This window comes from Rhinatrema bivittatum, chromosome 6, assembly GCF_901001135.1.
Source record: "Rhinatrema bivittatum chromosome 6, aRhiBiv1.1, whole genome shotgun sequence".
Lineage (NCBI taxonomy): Eukaryota > Metazoa > Chordata > Amphibia > Gymnophiona > Rhinatrematidae > Rhinatrema > Rhinatrema bivittatum.
In genome coordinates this window covers 179348093-179369404 of record NC_042620.1, presented here as the reverse complement: position 1 = coordinate 179369404, position 21312 = coordinate 179348093, and the positions used below count along the sequence as shown (strand labels likewise).

Below are 21312 nucleotides of genomic sequence, written 5' to 3'. Positions count from 1 at the left end.
AATAAATCTCTCATTGAAAGAAGGTAATGTCCCTAATAAGTTAAAATTTGCAGTCTATAATTCTATTGAATTATAGACCAATTTCCTCCTTGTCTTTTCTTTAAAAAATTCTTGAATCCTCGGCTTTAACTCAATTATCAGATCATATAGAGAAATATGAAATCCTTGAAACTCATCAATTTGGCTTTAGCAAGGCTCTCAATACTGAATATTTACTTCGTTCATTTGTTGACACCATTAGAAGAGGCATTGACAATGGCCATCAATACATACTTATTTCATTAGATATCTCCTCAGCGTTTGACACCGTGGGTCACAATATTTTATTGTACCACCTGCAAGAAATTGGTTTATCTGGCACAGTATTCAATTGGTTTTGTTCTTATCTCTCTAATCGCTCTCAACAAGTTAAAATTGCCACCTCCCTCTCAGATATCTCTCATTTCAAAACCGGTGTTCCTCAAGGTTCTGCACGTTCATCTCTGCTTTTCAATATCTATCTAGCACCCATATACAAGATTCTCTCAAACTTGACTGTTGCTTATAAACTCTATGCAGATGATATTCAATTTCTCATCCGTATTCATCCATCCTGGAATGACACTATTGATCATCTTATCATTTGCTTCTCCTCAATAAAATCTTGGTTGGATCACAACAATTTATCGCTAAACATGTCAAAAACAGAATTCCTAGTACTCTCCAGTCCTTACACCCAGATATCACAGACCACCATTTCCATCAATACTACAACATTTACCATTAGTAAACAAATTAAAAGTTTAGGTGCTTTTCTAGGTAGCACTCTGTCTTTCAAACCGCAAATTAAATACATTATTAAATAGGATTTTTTTCAGACTTCGATTACTTGCTGGCTTAAAAAAAACTTCTCTTCACTGCTGAATTTATTATTTTTATATACCGACATTTGATCTGAGATATCACATCGGTTTACATTCAGGTACTATAGGTATTTCTCTATCCCCAGTTGGCTTACAATCTAAGTTTGTACCTGAGGCAATGGAAGGTAAAGTGACTTGCGCAAGGTCACAAGGAGCGACAGCGGGACTCAAACCCTGGTCTCCTGGTTCATAGCCCACTGCTCTAACCACCTTGTTCTTCAAGCTTCTTTATTCCCAATTATTGACTACTGTAATGCTTTGTACATTGGTCTTCCTGCTGCAACTCTGCGACTTATCCAACTCTTAATCAACTCTGCTGCATAACTCCTGTCTGACACAAAACGCTCAGATCACATAATTCCAACTCTAATTAATCTCTATTGGCTATCCATATTAGAACACATCAAATATAAACTGGGAATGATAATATATAAACTTCTGAATGATATCTTTTGTCCATGGGCCAACTCCTTACTCAAATTTTACCAATCCACTCGTTCTCTACGCTCTTCACAACACCTCCTTCTCGAAGTCCGCTCGCCGAAAGCAGCACACCTTTATATTACGCAAATGCTCCTTCTCCATTGCTGGATCTATGTTCTGGAATCTCCTCCCACTTGAAATACGAAAATGCAACTCTCTTAAAAAGTTCAAAGGTCTTCTCAAGACCCATTTGTTTAAATCTGCCTATTTTTTAGTTTTATGATTTAAAACAGTATTTTAATTTACTATTCTTTTATGCTTTTTAATGTAATTTTATGTTTTCTTTTTATTGTCAATTATTTTATGCATGTTTCATTGTTAACCGCCTAGACCATTCTGCGTTAGGCGATCTATAAACCTAATAAATGTAAATGGTAGGTCTCAATCCTTTCATCCTAGACAGTGCAGTTGGGGTGCAGGCTTGGGTATTGAGCCCTCCTGAGCCTCCCAATGAAGGTATGCCGACCCACCCGTGGGAACAGGAGATACGGGGTCGCCTTTCTCTCTCTTATCAGAGGTTGGTCGAGATCACTTCAGACCAGTGGGTCTTGGAGGTGATACAAGATGGATATGCATTGTTCCTTGGGACATGTTCATGGTGTCTCATGCCATTCCCCACAGAAGAGGCAATAGGGTGTACATTATCAAGACTCCTCAATCTGAGGGCTGTGGTCCAGTGCCCACATATCAAGAAAATACATGCCGATATTCCGTTTATTTATTTGTTCCCAAGAAGGAGTACTCTTTTTGGGTTTTTTTTTCTCCCATCCTGGATCTCAAAGGAGTTAACTGTCATTTTCGGGTGACTGATCTTCAAATGGAAACCTTGTACTCAGTGATAATGGCCGTGCAGTCGGGGGAGTTTCTGACCTCCTTGAATCTGTCTGAGGTGTACCTGCATATTTCCACCCGGTTAGAGCACCAACGTTTTCTGTGATTCGTGGTTTTGGGACATCATTATCAGTTTCAAGCGCTGCCTTTTGGTCTGGCCCAGAAATTTTTCCAAGGTTATGGTCATGGTGGCAGCAGAGTTGAGAAAGGATGGGATTCTAGTATACCTGAACTTGGACAACTGACTGATTCAGGCCAAATCTTTGGAAGAGAGCATCCTGGTGTCGAACAAGGTGATCTCCTTATTGCTGGAGCTCAGTTGGGTGGTGAACTTGGCCAAGAGCAGTCTTTAGTCATCTCAGTCACTAGAGTATCTTGGCGTTTAGTTTCCCATGAAGCAGGGCAGGGTTTTCTTGCTGAAGGGCGTATTCAGAAGTTGTTGGCGCAGGTGTGTCTGTTGATGAACACAATACACTTAACAGTGTGGTTCTATCTACAGTTGCTTGGATTGATGACCTTGATGCTGGAAGTGGTGCCATGGGTGAGAGCTCATATGTGTCCTCTTCATTGCTCCCTGCTGTCTCATTGGAGCCCACAGTCTCAGGACTATTCGATTCTGCTCCACCTGCCAATGGAGGTCTGCTCTCAACTACAGTGATGGTTATAAGCGGATCATCTAAAAAAGGAGTTTCCCTAAAATCACTGGACTGGATAGTAATTATAGCAGATGCAAGCCTCCAGGGTTGGGGAGCTCACTGTCAGAAACTCATAGCCCAAGGATGCTGGAGTGCAGAAGAGTCTCTCTGGAACATCAATCGGCTGGAAACCTGGACGGTTTGGTTTGCATGCTTGCAGTTTGGTGACAGGCTGCAGGGTCAAGCCATCCGGATAATGTTGGACGATGCAACAACAGTGGCCTACATCAAATGGCAGGGAGGAGCCAAAAGCCAGCAAGTGTCGTAGGAAATAGACCAACTTATGGACTGGGCGGAAGTGCATCTTCAGGAGATCTCAACCTTGCACATTGCAGGAAAAGACAATATAAGAGCAGACTTTCTTAGCAGGCAGAGTCTGGACCCAGGATAATGGGTATTGTCAGATGAGGTGTTTCAGCTAATTATGGATCACTGAGGCCTTCCATTTCTGGACCTGCTGGTGACTTCTCGTAATGCAAAGCTTTCTTGATTCTTCAGTCGCAGGAGAGAGCCAAAGACATTGGGTATTGAAGCTCTTACAGGAATGGCCGGAGGACAATCTGCTGTATGTTTTAACTTCCTGGTTTGATGGCTGATTGAGGCCAGTAATAATTGAAGCCATTAGCCCAGTGCTTTAAGCCATGCTGGTGTCTTCCCTTGTTGGATGCCATTAATTGATTCAGGCTTTGTGAGCAAACAGCCGTCCGTTTTACATACAGAAAGATAAGTTCTGTATCAAACTGATCCCCTGGAAGCAGGCATCAACTAAAACACTGGCTAGGATCAGGACCAGAGTTCTTTGACTTACATCACAGTTGGTGATTTGCCCACAATTTGAGATGCTTCTCTTTGACTTATTTTGAACATATAATAACAAGCTACATGTTTTTGCTTCAGATGATCTGAACACCAGAACAGTTATTCTTTTGAATTGAAGGCATTTCAGTTTTGTTCTATTGCATTACACCTATCAGGTTAAGATACTGGTAGCATCTGCATATGCTGGGCTGCACAGCATGTCAAAGAAAAATAGGATGCTCTAGATACTACTCTAGGTTAAATGACTGAGATCTTTTAGCACTACTTTTTCTCCATGCTGAACTTTGATGCCTCCAATACTCCATGATATTAATCTCTTTTGAGACAGTGCCATTGACACAACGTACCTGAACTTATGTAGCAATTTTTATTGTTTTTCAAAAAGGGAAGAACTGTCAGTTTGGCAACACTTATATTGCAATTGGATTTACAAGTGCAAATAGTGATCCACCTCAAACTTTATTTCCTCTGTGGATAAACTTTATCAAACAGTATGAAGCAGACTCATTTGTAATGACAGTTGAATACAAAGGATTGTGTGCATGTGGGTAAGTCACTATATTGTTTTTCAAAGAAAGCTTGCTGAGTTTCAGATTTGCTGGATGAAAATGAAATAAGCTTCAACTGTTTCTGCAAGAGCACTTTTGAGGCATTATATGTTGTCTGTCTTCTTCTAGCAGAGTCAAAGAAGCCGCACGCAAATGCAGAAGAACTTATTTTGTGTCAGCCGCAATAGCACTTGCAACAACATTTGATTAAAAAAAAAAAAAAAGGTAGCCAAAACTCTTAAAGTACCATTATCAAATATCACTGCCCATCATAGTACTGAAGATATGACTGACAATAAACCTATCTCAAGAAGCTGCAATACTTAAGATGGTGAAAATATTTGCGCTTTACGTTGACGAAGACACTGATGTTGAGTGGAGAGGCTCAGCTAATTAATTGTTTGGCAGGTGAATCTGATGGTATCAACAAGCACCTAATGTTTTGCAAACACTATAAAGGCAAACTCAATGCAGAAATGTTTTAACTAATTGACAGTTGACACTTTTTTTTCACCCTAACATGATTTGTGTTGGAACTTTTACAAGTTTGTCTGCTGCCCTGATAGGACTGCTGCAGTGACTGGGAGAGAGAATGGCCTTGTTACAAGAATTGGGAAAGAAAATCCTTCTTTGTATGGGGTATCCTGCATCATCCACAGAGTGGTGCTTGCATTGAAAAAGATGTTTTGAGCTGCATGAAGCTTTAAATGAATCACTTACATATTTAATATTAGTAGTTTAATCCAGTTCAAGCCCACAATGCTCGTCTATTTTGCATTCTTTGTGAAAAGATGGAGATCAAACTCAGCAGCTTTTGCTAAGTATGGGTAAAGTACTTAAAAGATTTTTTGAATTATGCACAGAAAATTTCAAGTTTTTTGTGGCTCATCCATTCTTGCCTCCATGTTTACATGGCAATATAATAATTTACAGCCGATTGACCACCAGTTTCCATCCTGTCTGCCTTATCTACAATAGATTCCTACTTTCTGGTTCTCTACAAGTGTGGGTAAATGAGCATATAAATTCATATGCTTAAACCAACACCAGCTTCACTGCCCTCCATGTCTGTCCTAAGCATGCCCAAATTCTCCTACAGCATTGGCCTCCATTGGTAGGCCATTTCAGGAACTGTCATCTTCCTCTGATTCTTAAACAGTAAATATTTAATCAAACATGCAGGTCTTCTGTGTCTTATCACCAAGTTTTGAAACAATCTACATTACAACCACAATTTGTGAGGCTGCTGTCCAAAACCATCTGGCCTCTCCATACTCAATATTTGGTTTTACCATGGTCGCTCTGTGCAGGTTACCCAGTCTTCTTGGAAGACTGATGCAGTTGTACCACTGCTTGTGGGGTTGTAAGTGCAGCTCCATGCACGTTATCCCAGCCTCTTTGTAATTGCTGCTCTTTGCAGGTTTTCCCAGTCTCATTGGAAGCCTGATACTAGTGTACTACTGTGGTTAAGATTGTAACCACCACTCCATGCAGGTTACCCCAGTGCAGTTAAGGTTATAATTATAAAGGTCAATAAACAATGAAGGTCAAAATTGATTCTCTCAACATACATAAGAATACAATACAATCAGATGAGAGATGACAAATTGTATACAACAAAAAAGATTTCAAAACTACTATATATACATTTTTAATGTTGATTATACATACACACAAAAATACTGAAGATACATTTTCAATATTGATTATACATCAGACTAATAAATATCACAATTCATATACTGTATAAATATATCTTTTAAGGCACTCAAAAAAATTTAAACACCACCTGACCATCCTTCATATACACACAAATCACTCATATCATTCTAAACCCCCTCTTCTGTTCAACTTTTCCATTCAATGTGTAGATCAAGGATTAAAGATGTCAATGAACCGCCCTACTCTTCCAAATCTCTCCATTACATGCAGAGCTTTCATATATCACTGAAGAGACAGTCTTCAGCTGGTGCAACAAGATCCTGAGTTGTGGTGTCGAGGAAACCAGTGCCCAAAGCCCTTGAAGCTCGACACCTCACTGACCCACTTGACCCCCCCCCAGCAGGAGGAGCTTTAAAAGAGTCCTTGTTTGACTCACCAAAGAAGAATGCTGGTTCTGGAGCTCTTCTTGGCCCCAGATAATTTCTTCTTTATTTCATCTTGTTTTCTTACATATATATATATATATATATATATATAATTTTATTATTAGCATTGAAAAGTGCTATTGTTTAGGAGCTGCCATACACAGTAAGCAGAAAAGCACTGAAAAAAGAGAGCCTGAGAGGCTCAGAAGATCTTATTAGGAGAGAGAGATCAACTTCCAGGCTTGTAGCATGGACAAAAATATGACTGAGGTGCTCACAAAGCAGTGATTTTTATGGGGACACCTGTACATGCTTAGAAGGGCAAAAGCTCTACTGAACTCAAAGAATGCTCTCTTGGTGCTGTCGAATTGTTGTCCAATTATGACTAATTCAGCCCTGCTTGTCAACAAAAAACCCTTCTTGCTCCACAAAGGAGGAAGATAGTAATCAGAGACCAGAGTTCTTTTTAATTGCCTCTCAAACTGGGGCTGTCCCAGGCCATAAAGATGTCCCCATAGACCGAGGGGGTCTTTATTTTCCTAGTTGGCCATAGCTGATACCAGAGTAAACTCCCTGTGTTCACTCCAGCAGATCCAGTGGTGCTCCACTACTCTCTTCACCTCACAGCTTTCACTACCTTTCAGATTCCAGACCCTTCCTCATGCCTCGTGGAAGGCACTTCTGTTTTCCTTATCCAAACACATCCCCTTTAGGGGAAGGAACTTCCTATCCATCACTTCCTAAGTTAACCCTTCCCTGAATCTTCTATTATGGAAAAGCTTTCCATATTAAAGAATAGCGAAGCCTAGATGAATTTACATATAACTTCCTGAAATCTGACCAGGGGAAATTGAGCAAAATCAAATTAAGCACATAAGAGCATATCATTTGAATCATTTAGCTTCTCAGTTCTGGTTATATTTCCCAACAACCAAGAACAGTGTGACTAGGTAAGAAATCCATTTGTTTTGCCAAATGTAAGTAGCTATGATCTCTCTCCTAGCCAGCAAGAAAATATTCTTGATCTGTCCTCAGATTGTGGTCTGCAAATAAAATATGACTCAACACTAACATTGTTCTGGTGCTTAGTTCAAAATAAGTACACTGAACTTGGTAATGAAGTTTTGTATGTTACCACATGGCTCAATGTACATATGTGAAATATTTTCTGTTATGAGTGCCATCAGGTCAATATCCAGGAACTGAATTGAGGTAGAGAAGAGCTTAATTGTTGGTGTGTCTTCACTGGCTCCAAGCATTTTGAGGCAGTAAAGACACGTTTGCATTGGAAAACAGGCACTGGAATTTAAAAGTAGTGTTTACTGTGAATTTTGTATGGAGGGGAACAGTTGCCATGCTATCCACATGAATATAAGGCAGCATCATTCTTTGCATTAATTTGCTCATTTAGCTTTGACCTGATGAAGAGAGAGTAATGCCCAAAAACTAGTTACTGTAATGAAATTGTTTTATTGACTTTTATTTCCATGTGCTGTGAATTTTAAATTTTTGTGAACCTGGGGCTAATCAAGACATCTCACACTCGTGAAAGGGGTGGAGTAGTCATGAAAGGATGAAAAACAGTGCCCTAACGACTGTCTGCATTTAGCAAGATTGTGAGTGGGAATCCTAATGGGTTCTGTCTCTTCGTTCTAGTCTAGTGCCATGATGTTTATAAGTATCATATAGTTCTCTGATAATTCAGACCTGAAAAGCTTAAAAAAAAAAAATCATGTGTGCGAGATGTTTATTTTAATTATACTATTTAAATAAATGCCCTTTCATATCTGCAGGGCTAGGAACAATGGGTAGAGGTATTGTCACCTCACTGGCAAAGGCCCAGATTCCAGTGATAGCTTTGGAACAAGACGAAAAGCAATTGGATATTGGCAGGAAGGCTGTGATGTCCCTCCTGCATCGTGAAATCTTGAAGATGGAACAACTTGGACAGTCAGCAGCTGCTAGTCAGCTTGGCTCAGTTCAATTCAGCCTGGACTATGGCGAGCTAAGAGATGTAGACATAGTTATTGAAGCAGTGTTTGAGAACATGGCATTAAAGAAAGAGATATTCAGGCGCTTATCAGCAGTCTGTAAACCTGAAGCATTTCTGTGCACCAATACATCAGGCCTGAACATTGATGAAATCGCTTCTGTCACAGATAAACCCCAAATGGTTATTGGGACCCATTTTTTCCTTCCAGCTCACACAATGAAGCTTTTGGAGGTTGTTCATGGCAGGCACACATCTTCCACCTCAATATACACAGCCATGCATCTTGCTAAAACTTTAGGCAAAATTGGTGTGTTGGTTGGTAATTGCCCATTGTTTGCAGGTAATCGATTAATATGGCAATATATGCAGCAGGCTATTTTCTTAATAGAAGAAGGTAACAAACTAGAGGAGATTGACCAGGCACTGGAGGATTTTGGCATTGGTATGGGTCCCTTCCGAATGATGGATCTTGTAGGGCTTGATGTATTATGGAAGATTGAGACAGAACTTGGACTGATGGGACCAACACTTTCTATTGAAACACTGGCCTGCCAACGTGGCAGCAAGAGATACAGTCCACTTCTAGATATTCTGTGCAAAAAGAAATGGTTTGGCAGGAAGTCTGGTCAAGGCTGGTACAAATATGAAAAATCAGAGGGTAGAAATGCTATGTCTGATCCATGGCTTCATAATTTTCTTTCTGAATACCGTGGTATCCACAAACTTAAGACACGTTTCGTGTCTCAGGATGAAGTCATTGATAGGTGTTTATATGCCCTCATCAATGAGGGCTTTAAGGTGTTAGAAGATGGCATAGCATCAGGCCCAGAAGACATAGATGTCATCTACAACAATGGCTATGGATGGCCAAAGCATAAAGGTGGCCCCATGTACTATGCTTCATTAGTTGGTTTACCTGTGGTACTGAGTAAACTGGAAAAGTATTATGAAACTAATCCTGATATCCCAGGACTAAAACCAAGTGGTTTCCTGAAGAAACTGGTTGCCAAGGGAAACCCTCCACTGCAGGAATGGCAGTCATACCTTGGGTCTCAGAGCAGCAAGCTGTAACATCCTATAGCCAGCCTACTTTAAGAAGTACCATATATGTTCAGTACTCAAAGCCATAACTGGATCTCAGTAAAACTATATGAAAAGTACATAGCACTAATCTACTTGTATCTTCAGCTCTGGCCAAGAGAATAATTACTAGTTCTACAGGATGGGTTCCAAAATGTGATGTGTAGTACTGACTTTTTATGATATTAAAATGTACATCCTCTGTTAAATGCTAAATAAGCTATCTTTTATAACCTGCTATAACCTTTGTAAATAAGCTACTATATATATATCCTTTTATATACACTATATTTCCTCATTAACCGTTATAATTAAGCGACAATGTTTAACCCACACCAATTAGTCACTCTTGTAAATACTGTTACGTTCCTCTACTTTCTCAGCTGCTATCCTTCCTCCTTTACCTTCTCCCCTCTCTCCCCCCCCTTTTTTCGCTCCTGCTCCATTACCCACCCCCTGTTTTTTGTAACTTTCCTCCTTTTCAAGTTTATTGTAAACTGGCGTGATGTGCTCGCACGAACACCGGTATATTAAAAGCTGTTAAATAAATAAATAAATAAATTAAAAAAAAAAAAAAAAGAAACAACATGGAGAAGCATATTTGATAACATGTCTGAATCTCAAGAGGGTAATTTTATAACAGCCTGCTTAGGGCTGAAGTCCGCATGCAGAAAGTAGATGCAGACTTCAGCCTGAATTATCAAAGTTGAAAATCAAAAGTCTGCACATAAATAGTTTCTCCACCCCTGGCATTACCTCTTTCTTGTTCATATAAAAGTATGCACAAAATTACTTTCATGTGCACTTGTAAATGTAAACCCTCCACTCCCCAAGGCAAATTTCTCAAGCCCATTTACCTGTAAATCCTTTAGAAAATTCAGCTTTGTTAGCTGTAAATGCTGATTCTGATTTTGTGATGAATATTTTGTATATTGTAATTTAATATACTACATTTCGTAATTACATCAATGCAGTGTATATTTTAAAATGTAAAATAATGTATAATATCTGAGCTTTTAGAATTTCTCACACTTTGCAACATACTTACATTTTTTTGTTCTCTCTTCATATGGGCCATTGAGACAATCATCAAATACTGTTAACGAAAGTTTTTGCTTACCAGTGACCAAAGCAGTGGTTAAAATTGTATAGCAATTTAAAACTGATTAAACATTTTTCTAATCTAATCTTTCTATTTCTGGCTTTTTTTTCCCCTTTGTTCTATCTATTATTTCTCCTTTCTCTCTTTTGACCAGTGTATTTTCTCTTCCTTAATTCTGTTTCCTTTCCAACTCATTTTTATTTCTATCTTCTTACCCCATCCCCACTTCTTTCCATCGAATTCATCCTTGTCTTAGCATCTTGTGCTGTGGTCCTGAGCATTTGGGTCTCTCCACTCTTCTTTCCATTTGCTTTGCCTTTGCGCCGAATACTCCTCTCGCCCCTCTCCCCCTTTTAGCAATCTCCCTCCCTTCTCACTGTCCTTCGCTCCCAGGACACTGCTCTGAGCCGCAAAGGAAGAAAGGGAGTTCCTGCCTCCCCCACTTCTCTGCTCTGAAGCCTTCTATGAGGGTGAAAATCAGCCTAGTGAACACAGTAATAGAATTCTCTCTCCTCTTCAATATATTTTCTCTAAGAGGAACACTCACCTGCTCTCAAGATGCTATATTTTACAAAAATAAGCCAGGCATTTTTGGAATATGAACATGATTTTTTAAAAAGTATCACAAACTCTTAGTCACTTGCATGCTGTATCTGATAAACAGTAATTAGAAGGGTTGTACCATCACTTTTTTTTTTTTTCCAGATATACTTATTGTTCTGGATTACCTGAAATTTGCCTTTTTTTGTTTTTTGCTTTTTATATATTTTTTATTTTCCCTGTGCATTGCCATCTTAGGTTCTTTGTATTTCCAGTTGAATGAGTTATTAGATAAAAGTGATGTTTTAGCTCCATTGGGGAAGCCATCTGCAGGTGACGAGGACCAGAGTCCCTGCTGGCTGCTGCTGCTATCATGCAGACAACATGGAACAGCTCAAGGGCAAGAAAAAGAAAAATTGACTCCAGATAAGCACAGCACAGCCCAGCCCATCTAGTCTGCCCATTCCTGACAAAGTACCACAGTGCCAGGGTATGCCCTCATTTTCTCATATCCCAGGATCCTCTGTTTTTATTGCATACTTCCTTAAATTCTGTTAGTTACACTGCATTCTCCACCCCTTACAGTGGGAGAGTGATCTAAGACTGTTTTAGGAGTGGAAGAATTGCAAATTGAGACATGAACTGGTCTACCAGTTAGGGAAAGGGCTAAACTGTGTTGAGATTGAAAAGGTGGGGGGGATGGCGGTGGGGACATTTCCCTCCCTCCCTCCTTCTGAGGTTGAAGAGCAGGGACAAGAGGGAGAAAAGAACCTCAAAGATTAAAGATGAAGGGAAGAAGCACTGGCCCTTTAAGGAGCCTGAATGCTTTGATAGCCCCCATCGCTACAGCACTAGCCAGCAGATGATTATTTTTTAATATCTTTAATTGGGGGTGATGCCCTTTTAAGAGCCAGCAACTTGGCATAGTAAGGTCCTGCAGGCCCCAAAATGTATTTCTACTGGCTGCTAGGAGGAGCCAGCAGGAATAGTGGGGAGATCGCAGGGCAAGAAGAGGGCCACGAACCCAGAAGTGTTGGACAAGTTATGGTGCCAGGAAGAACAGACGTGAGAGGGGAGGGGAGGAGAGCATCAGGACCTTTGAGTCATGGAGCTGGCCAGAGAGCCCAGAAAGAATGACAGGAGCATCCAGCTCCCACTGTGATCAGCTCCACTTCACTGGCTCTCCTAAAGTGTTGGGGGCAGGGCAAACATTGTGGCACAAGGTCCTCTAAACTAAGCAATGCGATTGCCCCAATTTTCCACAGGGATGACCCTGATGAGAGGAGCTTAACTTGCTGAGGAAGGGGTGGGGAGCAATGAGGGAATGGGTAAGCCAAGCCTGCAGGTGAAAAGAGCTCACTAGGGAGGGGTGAAGGGGAACCTGCTGGGGAATGGAAGGATGAGGAGAGAAACTGGGAGTGTTGGAGAGCAGACTTGATTAGGGAGAAATTGGGGGCAGAGCAGGATGTGGGAGAAGGCAGAGGGTATTAAGCCCCCCTGGTCTCAAATATAAAAGTCAAAATGCACTTACACAAGAGATGGCCATCAACTAGATAAATGAGGCTTGACCGTCGTGCTGCAAATACGCAGAAGAGAGCAGCTCTACTGCTCATGCGTGGCACAAAGAACTCTGCCCGACGTGCCACGAGAGAGCACGTCGGGCAGAGCGGCGGACACGGCGTTTTGCGGCAGTGGCGGTGGTATGTGAACATCGGTCGGGCCAGCAACAGAGAACGGCGGATGTGGCGTGGAGGAGCAGTGGTGGTGAAAGCTGAGCGACGGGCGGGCAAGCAACGAGCACGGTGGTGAGGCGCGCACGAGATCACCGCTCCAAGAAAAGGCTCCTCAGACATGTTAACAGCCTGAGCCTGGCCCTCCGTTGCCAGGGAAGGGGGGAGCGAGTAGGGACGGCGACGGAGGGACAGGCTCAGGCTGTTAACATGCTGCAGTTCTGTCAGCAAATGCCTCCTCCTTTAGCCTGGTCCCTCCCAGCCGGCCCTGTAGAAGAGAAAAAGGGAGTGGAGGAGGGCTGAGGGAAAGGGAAGGGGTTGTAGATGAGGTGTTAGGGGAAGGAAAGGGAAGATGAGAGGAGATGGAAGGAAAAGGGATGAGTGAGTAAGTGGGAAGGGTAAGAAGTTGTGCAGAAGAGAAAAAGAGGGAGTGGAGGAGGGCAGAAGGGAAGATGAGAGGCTATTTAATTATTTATTTATTTATTTATTTATTTATTTATTTATTTAATATTTTTGTTATACCGAGTTTCATGATAGGCATCACATCAACCCGGTTTACAAATAACAATGTGTGTAAAGTATAGCGTAACGTAATAAATATTTCCAATAGAACTGTGAACTTTAAATACAGAGAATCAATTAAAAGGTGTGAGAAAGTTACAATAAAACAGGGAAAATAAACTTGGAACTGGAAGAGGGGAGAGGTTAAACAATGCAATATTTACATTTCATACAATTAAAGTAATAGTGTAGCAGAGTAAATAAATAAGCCTATTTGAATGAATGTGACGAAAAGGGAAGAGGATATGAGTGAGTAAGTGGGAAGGGTAAGAAGTTGTGGAGAAGAGTGGAGAAGAGAGCGGCTCTGACCAACGGAATATCGTCCGTTTTAACGGGCCTAACGGCTTGTTTTTAAATAAAGCACACAGTAAGGGGAGACGAAGAAGATGAGATTAGGGGAAAGTGGGTTGAGAGAGGTGAGGATGGTCTGACTGGGAAAGAGAATGTGATGTGAATGGGTTGTGGTGGACGGGTGAAGAGACTCGTAAGGATAAGTTGGAAGGGAGAAGCCGATAGGTCCTCACTTCTGCACCAACTGCTTTGCTCAGGATATTTAAACCTAGCTGGCCAAGTCAGGACCCAACACACTTTTGTTTCGCCTGATTTGGGGGGGGGGAGGGGGGCAGAAGAGGTTGTTAATTTTGTGTTTTTTAGTACGCCCAGTCCTTTTGCAAAGTTTGTTCTTGTGGTGGCCAAGCATCTACAGAAGGAACACTGAAATTCTCAGTTTTCAAAGTGCCAGAGATCTTGAGTCGGGGAGGGGAAATGTGGAATTTACAGCTTTTTAATACGGGAAATGAGAGGAAAATAAAGCTATGTTGAGGCAGGAAAAGCGTTAAGCAAGTGCTGCTGCATCAGCACCATTCAGAATTAATCTGGTCAGTTGTTCAGAGAGGTCTTCATGTACCTCAGTTTACCCTCAGCCTGACGATAGCGCTGTGTTTCCTATCGTGGGAATGTATGTCCAGGAAAGGCTGGGCTGAGGCTACCAGACATTTTCATGCGTGACCCAAAGCAAATCTCAGCCCTTGTTGAAGGATAATGGAAAGCGCATTATATAAATATGAATTTTAAGGCTGGACCTTTATCAAGGTGAGATTGAGGCTCTGAAATAGAGCTGTTAGTGCCTTTTATCTCTCTGTCATTATTCTTATCTCTATATGATTTTGGAATTTTTTCTGACTACAGTATGTTTTTGGGTTGTACTTATGATTGTGTCTTCTGTTTAGATTGCTTAATGCTATAATTTGTTCTCTGTTTTTGAGCTAATTTTGGGAAGACTGATTCTAAAAGTGAATGAATGAATAAATAAAATGAACTACTTTATTTATCTCAGAATGGGCGATTTCGCCCCCTGGGTTCCAGCTGGAATTCACGCAGAAGGGCTTTTTTTCTTTTTCTTTTTCATGACTCGAATCCTTCCGCGCCAGGACTCCAATTTACTGTGGGCAAGCTGCTGCCTGTGAGCTGAAATAACTTTTCTGACAGCTCTGACTTGCAGCAGGTACTTGCTAGTTACTTCTTTTCCCACTTTCTTGGACAGCCCCAGAGCACATGCGCTGTAGAACAGATTTCACTTCCCTAAATTGCCTCTGGCTTGGTTGTTCTTAAACGTAAACAAAGAGGATTCTCTCCTGCCCCTTTTTGAATTTGCTCTCACTGCCATACTACAGATGATCCCATTACAGCTGGCAAATGGAAACCTTCCTTGGCTCAGAGTTACTCCTTCTACTGATGAAAGGGCCCGGGAGCCTATCCTGGCCCCTCGGAGTTACTTCTGCTGTTGCCAGGGATTAAGAGCCCATATTAAGTGGCAAGCTGCTATTACAACCTCTCCAGCCCCCACGGGAGAATACCTCCCACCCCTTTTAGCTGGAAAATGGAGATCCCCCCCCACCCCCACCTCTGACTCTCGGAGGTAACTTCCACTGTTGCCAGGAACTGGGGAGCCTGCTGGTCCCCAGAATATTCTTATGCTGTGCTTTCATGAGCTGATTAATTAGCTCACAGAAACCAAGTGCTGCTGCCACCAATTAGGCAAAAACTATGAGGAAGGAAACAGGAAGAGAGAGAGAATGCATGGAATTTGGGAGGTGGGGATGGAGAGAGTTGTAATAGCAGCTTGCCACTTAATTTTGGGTTACATAGCAACCAACTGCTATTTGCAATTATGCTTTAAGACAAGATGTAATTTCCTGAGTTCACACACAAGGACTGTTATTACTCAGCTACCTCTACAATGAGGGCCATATGAGCCCTCGTAATACCGCAGAATTGTGGAGAAGTGATGAGACGTGCTACTAGCTAAGTACCGTGGATACTTGGAAGATGCAGTTTTCCAGTGTTGCCAATTTTTCTATCTTTGACAGGGTGTGTAGTAAGAGTTACCTTAGTGTAGCTTTTTTGCCAGCCTCTATGTTCTCTTGTATATCCTTCTCTTCTACGAATATAATAAGTTAGAAATCCTAGAAGAGCATTTAATTTTTTCATGTAAAATGGAATAATTATCTCTGGCTTACATCTTTGGGAAATAATTATATCCAGGTACATGGATACACCCATGAAGTGTGAGTGGTGCTCATGCAAGCCTTTTGTGTTGGTAATATACAGCATTAGTTCCTGCGTAGCAGTGGGCACTGGGCAGCTCTGGAGAATGGGCACAGCATTATTTACCAAACCTTTCACCCCTAGGCCAGCAGTTCATATCCCAGCTAAAGTGATCTTAGTCCAGTTCCAGGGGCTATTAGCAGAGACACTCCCATCACATTTCCTGTCATAGTCCAAAGCTGTGAATTCCACCACCCACCTCCTGACTAATTCAGAATAAGGACATAGTGAGAGAAAGAAGAGAATTAAGTCTTTTCTCCCAGAAATGGTTTGTTTCTCTTACTGTACTCAGTTGCATGTTTATTGCCATGTTAGCACTGTTATATTACAGATCTTCTAAAGATGATGTATGCAGTCATTGCATTGACTTGGTATTGCACAATAAAACTTGTCACTGTTACTCTCAAGTGCCATTTTTATTTTAGTGCAGTTGCTAGTGACTGGAAATTGTTTAACTGGGCTAGCAGTTCCCATATTCCAGGAGTAAGCATGCATTGGCTTGGGACGCTGCAGCTCTTTTTCAAGATTGTAAGTTTCATCTTTATTAATGGATTCCTGAGGGAGATTTATTTAACTAAAAATCTCTCACTTCAGGCTTTCCCTGTTAACATTGTAATTTAAGGCCCCTAGTTTCAAATCCTATGAAGTAAACAGGATTCCTGTCCAGTATTTCCTCTAATTGTTTAGTGGGTGTGCATTGAGTTGGGCATATAGTTTTGGCCATGAGCATTGGTGGGGAGCCTCTTCCCTGTTGCCTCACAACCCCCCCCCCCCCCCTTTTCAATGTGTGTGTGTGCATGTGTGTGTGCTCTACTGATGAACACGATTTTCCAGGTGTGTGGGGGTAGGTGGAGTCGCTCATCTTGTGCTGTTTCTACCATAGTACCACCAGCACTGTCAGAGACCTAGACTCTCTTTCTTCTTTTGTCTTCTCTGTTCCCTTTATTGCCATTTCTTCTCACTTCTTCTTAGCTTTTCTCACATTTTCAGCTCTCTCACATACCCCTCCACTCTATTTTCTACTCTTCTACATTTCCATTCCTATCTTCACATTATCTAAAGCTGACCTTAGGAGGGTGAGGGGCCCAGGGTGAATCAACTGTAGTAAGCCCCTGGAAAGCTGATCTACATGGCTCCACTCCCAAGCTGACCCCTATTTTCCCACTCCCCAAGGACAGCCCTGATATAATCCTTTGTTCCCATAATTTTTCCTCAACATTTTGTACACGTTACCTCCACCCATCCTCAATTGTTCTCCCTCTCTATTGCATTTTCCCAGTGCTCACTGCCTTTCCCCCTTTCTCCAGCATTTGCTCACTCCCTCTTTCCCCTGCTATTTCCCACCTTTCCCAGCATCTTCCCCCTACCTATTCTTCCCAACCTTTCTATTATCTATCCTGTCTTTCCAGCATGCAACACTGGCTCCTCCACCTTTTCTTGCTTTACAACATTCATCTTACAGCATAATACACATTCCCCATTTCTCCTTAGCACAGTAACACAGTTCCCTTCTTCCCTGTACCTGGAGACAAGATGTACTGAGATCACATTTAGGCAACAAGCGCCACTCCGCTCAATCCCCCATCCCCGAGGCAAGTCACTGAAGTGAGGGCTCAGCTGATTGGCTGCAGGCAGGAGCAAGAAGCAGCAGAAGCCTATGTAAGTTCTGACTCCATTCCACTCCCAGCAGGAGTGCATAAGGTGGGCAGGAGGATGCAGTCAGGCTCAGCTGATTGGCTGCTGGAGGCAAGTCAGGCTCAACTGATTGGCTGTAGGCAATGAGAAAGTGGAACTCAAAGGTAGCCAATTTCTGACCTGCATTGAAATATAGAAGCTGGGGGTGATATTAAAATTGTGAATTGCTGTACACCCCTCAGCTTAGAATGAACACTGCGCTCAAGAACTGCATCAAAATCCTGCTAGTAACACCTTAAGCTTTACTAGCATCAGGTGCCAGCAATCCCCTAAGGTCTAAACTAGTTTAATCCCACCTGGGCGGGGCAAAATGTGAGAGGATCTGGCACCTGAGTGAGCTAAGTTCCAGTCTCTCAGGTAGAGTTCAGAAGGAATGTGGTTAAAAAAGATGAATGTGGTTAAAAAAGATGAGGTGGACCCAGGTCCAGACCCAAGAATGCAAGTATCCTTAGCTGGATAGGGCTAAGGACTGGAAAGGCCCAAGTTTAAAACAAGCATGCATGCACCCATACACACGTGTATCAGCACACAAATGGAGATATGTTGGAATTTAAAATCATGCGCTCCTAATTTTAAGAACATACTCAAACAAACCTACTTTACATATCTTCCATAGGACTTTGCCAGCTAACATGCTCGCACAAAGAACATTCCAAGTTTTTCCAATTAGTCCATCAGTTTACCCAGTTAATATTAAGATCTTCCAGACCCCTCAGACCTAAAATGCGAGATCTATAGCTTTGCTGCTCATCAGGAGCAGCAATAAAGTTAAGCGGCTAATAAGATGACACATGCTATGGCCTCTGGTTTTGAAATTACACGTGCAACTGCTAGCCCTGCCATGAACACCCATGCCCCACCCTTTTCTGCCTCCTAATTTTTGGCACACACATGGATACATATGTGTATAAATCGCGGCTTTTAAAATCCACATTGCTCACAGACGGCCCACATATGTGCATATGTGGGCATTTTTGCATGGCCAACGCTTTTAAAATTGACCTCCAAATGAGAATCCCCTCTATGACTCCCTCTGACTGTTATCTCCTCATTGTTTCAACACTCCACAAATACCAAGGAAAAAGTAGAACTTACTTTAAGAATAGATTCCAAATAAGCAAAACTTTTATTTTCTGGTATTACCAGTAGGGATGTGCATTTGTGCTCCATTCATTGGACACACATAGTGGGCCAGATTTTCAAAGGGGTACGTGCGTACCCCCCGAAAACCTGGCCCAAGCTCCCCCTGCGCGCGCCGAGCCTATGTTGAGTAGGCTCTGTGGCGCGCGCAAGCCCCGGGACGTGCGTAAGTCCCGGGTCTTTCCTGGGGGGGTGCGTGTTGTGGCGGCGTGTCATTTTGGGGGCGGGGCCGTGGGCGTGGTTCCAGCCCGGGGGCATTTCGGGGGCGTGGTCGAGGCCTCCGAAAGAGCTCCTGGGCCGGGGAATTGCGCAGCCGGCGCGCGAGAGTTACGCCTGCCAGAGGCAGGCATAACTGTTCAAACAAAGGTAGGGGGGTTTAGATAGGGCTGGGGGGTGGGTTAGGTAGGGAAGGGAGGGGAAGGTGGGGGGGAGGAGGAGGCTGCCGATTTTCCACAGCCTTGCGTGCACCGATCCCGGATTTTAAAGGATACGCGCAGCTACGCGTGTATCTATTAAAATCTGGCGTACTCTTGTTCGCGCGGGTGCAATTTTATAAAATCTACCCCTATGTATCTAGCAAACGAACCATTGGACACACACTGAATGGGCACACACTGAATGGGCGCCGACGAATGGGTACACTTGGACATGCGCACCGTTCGTTTTGTGTTCATTCATTAGATATGTTCATTTGTGCAAAACAAATGGACGTCCAAAAGGCAATGCATGCACATTCCTATTTACCAGAAGTCCAAACATGAAATAGAATAGGGAAAATCACTGATTAAACTGGTTATGTAGGCTTGCACAGCTAGGCTGAGATAGTTAAAAATTTTAAAGGAAAGATTAGTAGACTAAAGAGTTCAACAATTATATACGCATCTTCCTGTTAGGAGAACTATTTACAACCATTTTTTCCCACTCCTCAGTTCAACAGCTTAAAATTTTGTCATTGGATAGTTATTAATTTTTCTCCGCGACTATTCACACTTCTGTTTGAAAAAATTCTGAACATCACAATATTACTATCTGATATACATTATAAGTTGTTTTCACTTGTCACATAGTATCTCTCTTCAGGATCAGGAAATCATTCACTCCAGAATATCTTTTCACCAGCTCCCAATCAATAGTCAGGAACTTCGCCAATGTCCTAGCTCTAGAAACTGTGCACTCCAAATGTATTCCACCATTATGGGCTTCACACACAGATCCACTCCACCTCCGGTTAGGTCCCCAGGTTGTCTCCCCTTGAAAAGAAACACATCAGGCCTTTCCCCTTGAGAGGGAAAGCCCCTGCAGGGCCCTCCCAAATGAGAGGTATCTCCAGGCTGAAACCCAGCCCCTGGCTGGGTTCTTCCCTATTCTTAATCCATCTTGAAACTCTGTGCCCAAATCCTCAAGCATCCCTTTTATACTGGGTGAAACATTTCCTCTGCTGGGCCTAATAATCCCCTTCTATCTGAAAAGGAACACTCTCACATAGACCTTGATCCACTCCACAATACAAATGCATAATGTAAATTTACCCAGAATGTCACCATCTAGTGGCCATTCAGAATTTCACTCTCGTCCTATACACCAACAGCAAAGGACAATTTTTTTCTACATTTTTACAGCCTATAGCAGCAATTCAGTGGTAGCTATACAGTCTCCCTGACCCAGAATTCTTGTCAGTAGACTCTTAAGTGGTGGCCACATCAGTGTTCCTTTGCTCCCTCTTTTTCCTCCATCATTTCTACTTTCTTTTCCTTGCACCTCCTTACCTTTTCTTTCCCATTTTCCCATTCTTTTCCTTGCACTTCTGTACCTTCTCTTTCCCCTCTGACCCTTGCTTTCCTCATTTTGGCCTGTTCTTTCTTCCCCATTTCTACCTCCAGCAGTAGTGATGACCTTTTTCTAGTATCTCAGACCACAGTGGTGTACCCTTTCTCTCTGCCCTTCTTCCCCTCAGTCCCCCAGCAGCACCCTAAACAGAGTTGTTTCTCTGTCTCTGGTAGCAGCCTGTAGTACGGTGGTGGCAACTCTTTCCACTCGCAGCCTATCACTGGCAATGGCCTGTCTCCCCACCAGCAGCTCAAGCCCAACTTTACCCTGCTGTCTGTGCTGTAAAGGCTGCTTACATTTAACAAGGTTGCAAGTGAGATTCTTGAAAGTTGTCTTTCACATTCCAATCTGATTCCATGATGTTTATTATGATGTCATTCTCTGAAAATCCTAATCAACCAGGATTCCAAAAGTAAGTCCTGTTTTTTTTTGTTTTGTTTTTTTTTGTAATTAATATTTTTATTGAAATTTTCATAATATACAAATTAAATATAAATTCAATTAGACAATAACAATTTTCTTTAAAAATTTTACAATTAAAATATAATTTGTAATTCTTTCCCAAACCCAACTATTCCCCCCCTTTTATTACTAAGTCCTCCCAACTACTTTCCCTAAATACTTTTCCTTATATTTATAATAAAGAATTGGTTCTAAATAAATAACATCAAT

The 21312-nt window shown here is 42.0% G+C and overlaps 1 protein-coding gene across 2 annotated transcripts in view; it reads left to right on the top strand.

The window, feature by feature from the left end:
• EHHADH (enoyl-CoA hydratase and 3-hydroxyacyl CoA dehydrogenase) overlaps positions 1-21312 on the top strand; it is a 104091-nt gene that overhangs the window by 80022 nt on the left and 2757 nt on the right. The window contains exon 7 of one of the 2 annotated variants that reach the window (XM_029606202.1): positions 8159-10067. The exons of the other annotated variant lie outside the window; for it this stretch is intronic. Within the exon in view, the coding sequence (XP_029462062.1) occupies positions 8159-9429 (1271 nt within the window). The 3' untranslated portion in view covers positions 9430-10067. Of the gene's footprint in view, positions 1-8158; positions 10068-21312 lie in introns of those variants that run through there. 2 annotated transcript variants of the gene reach the window in all.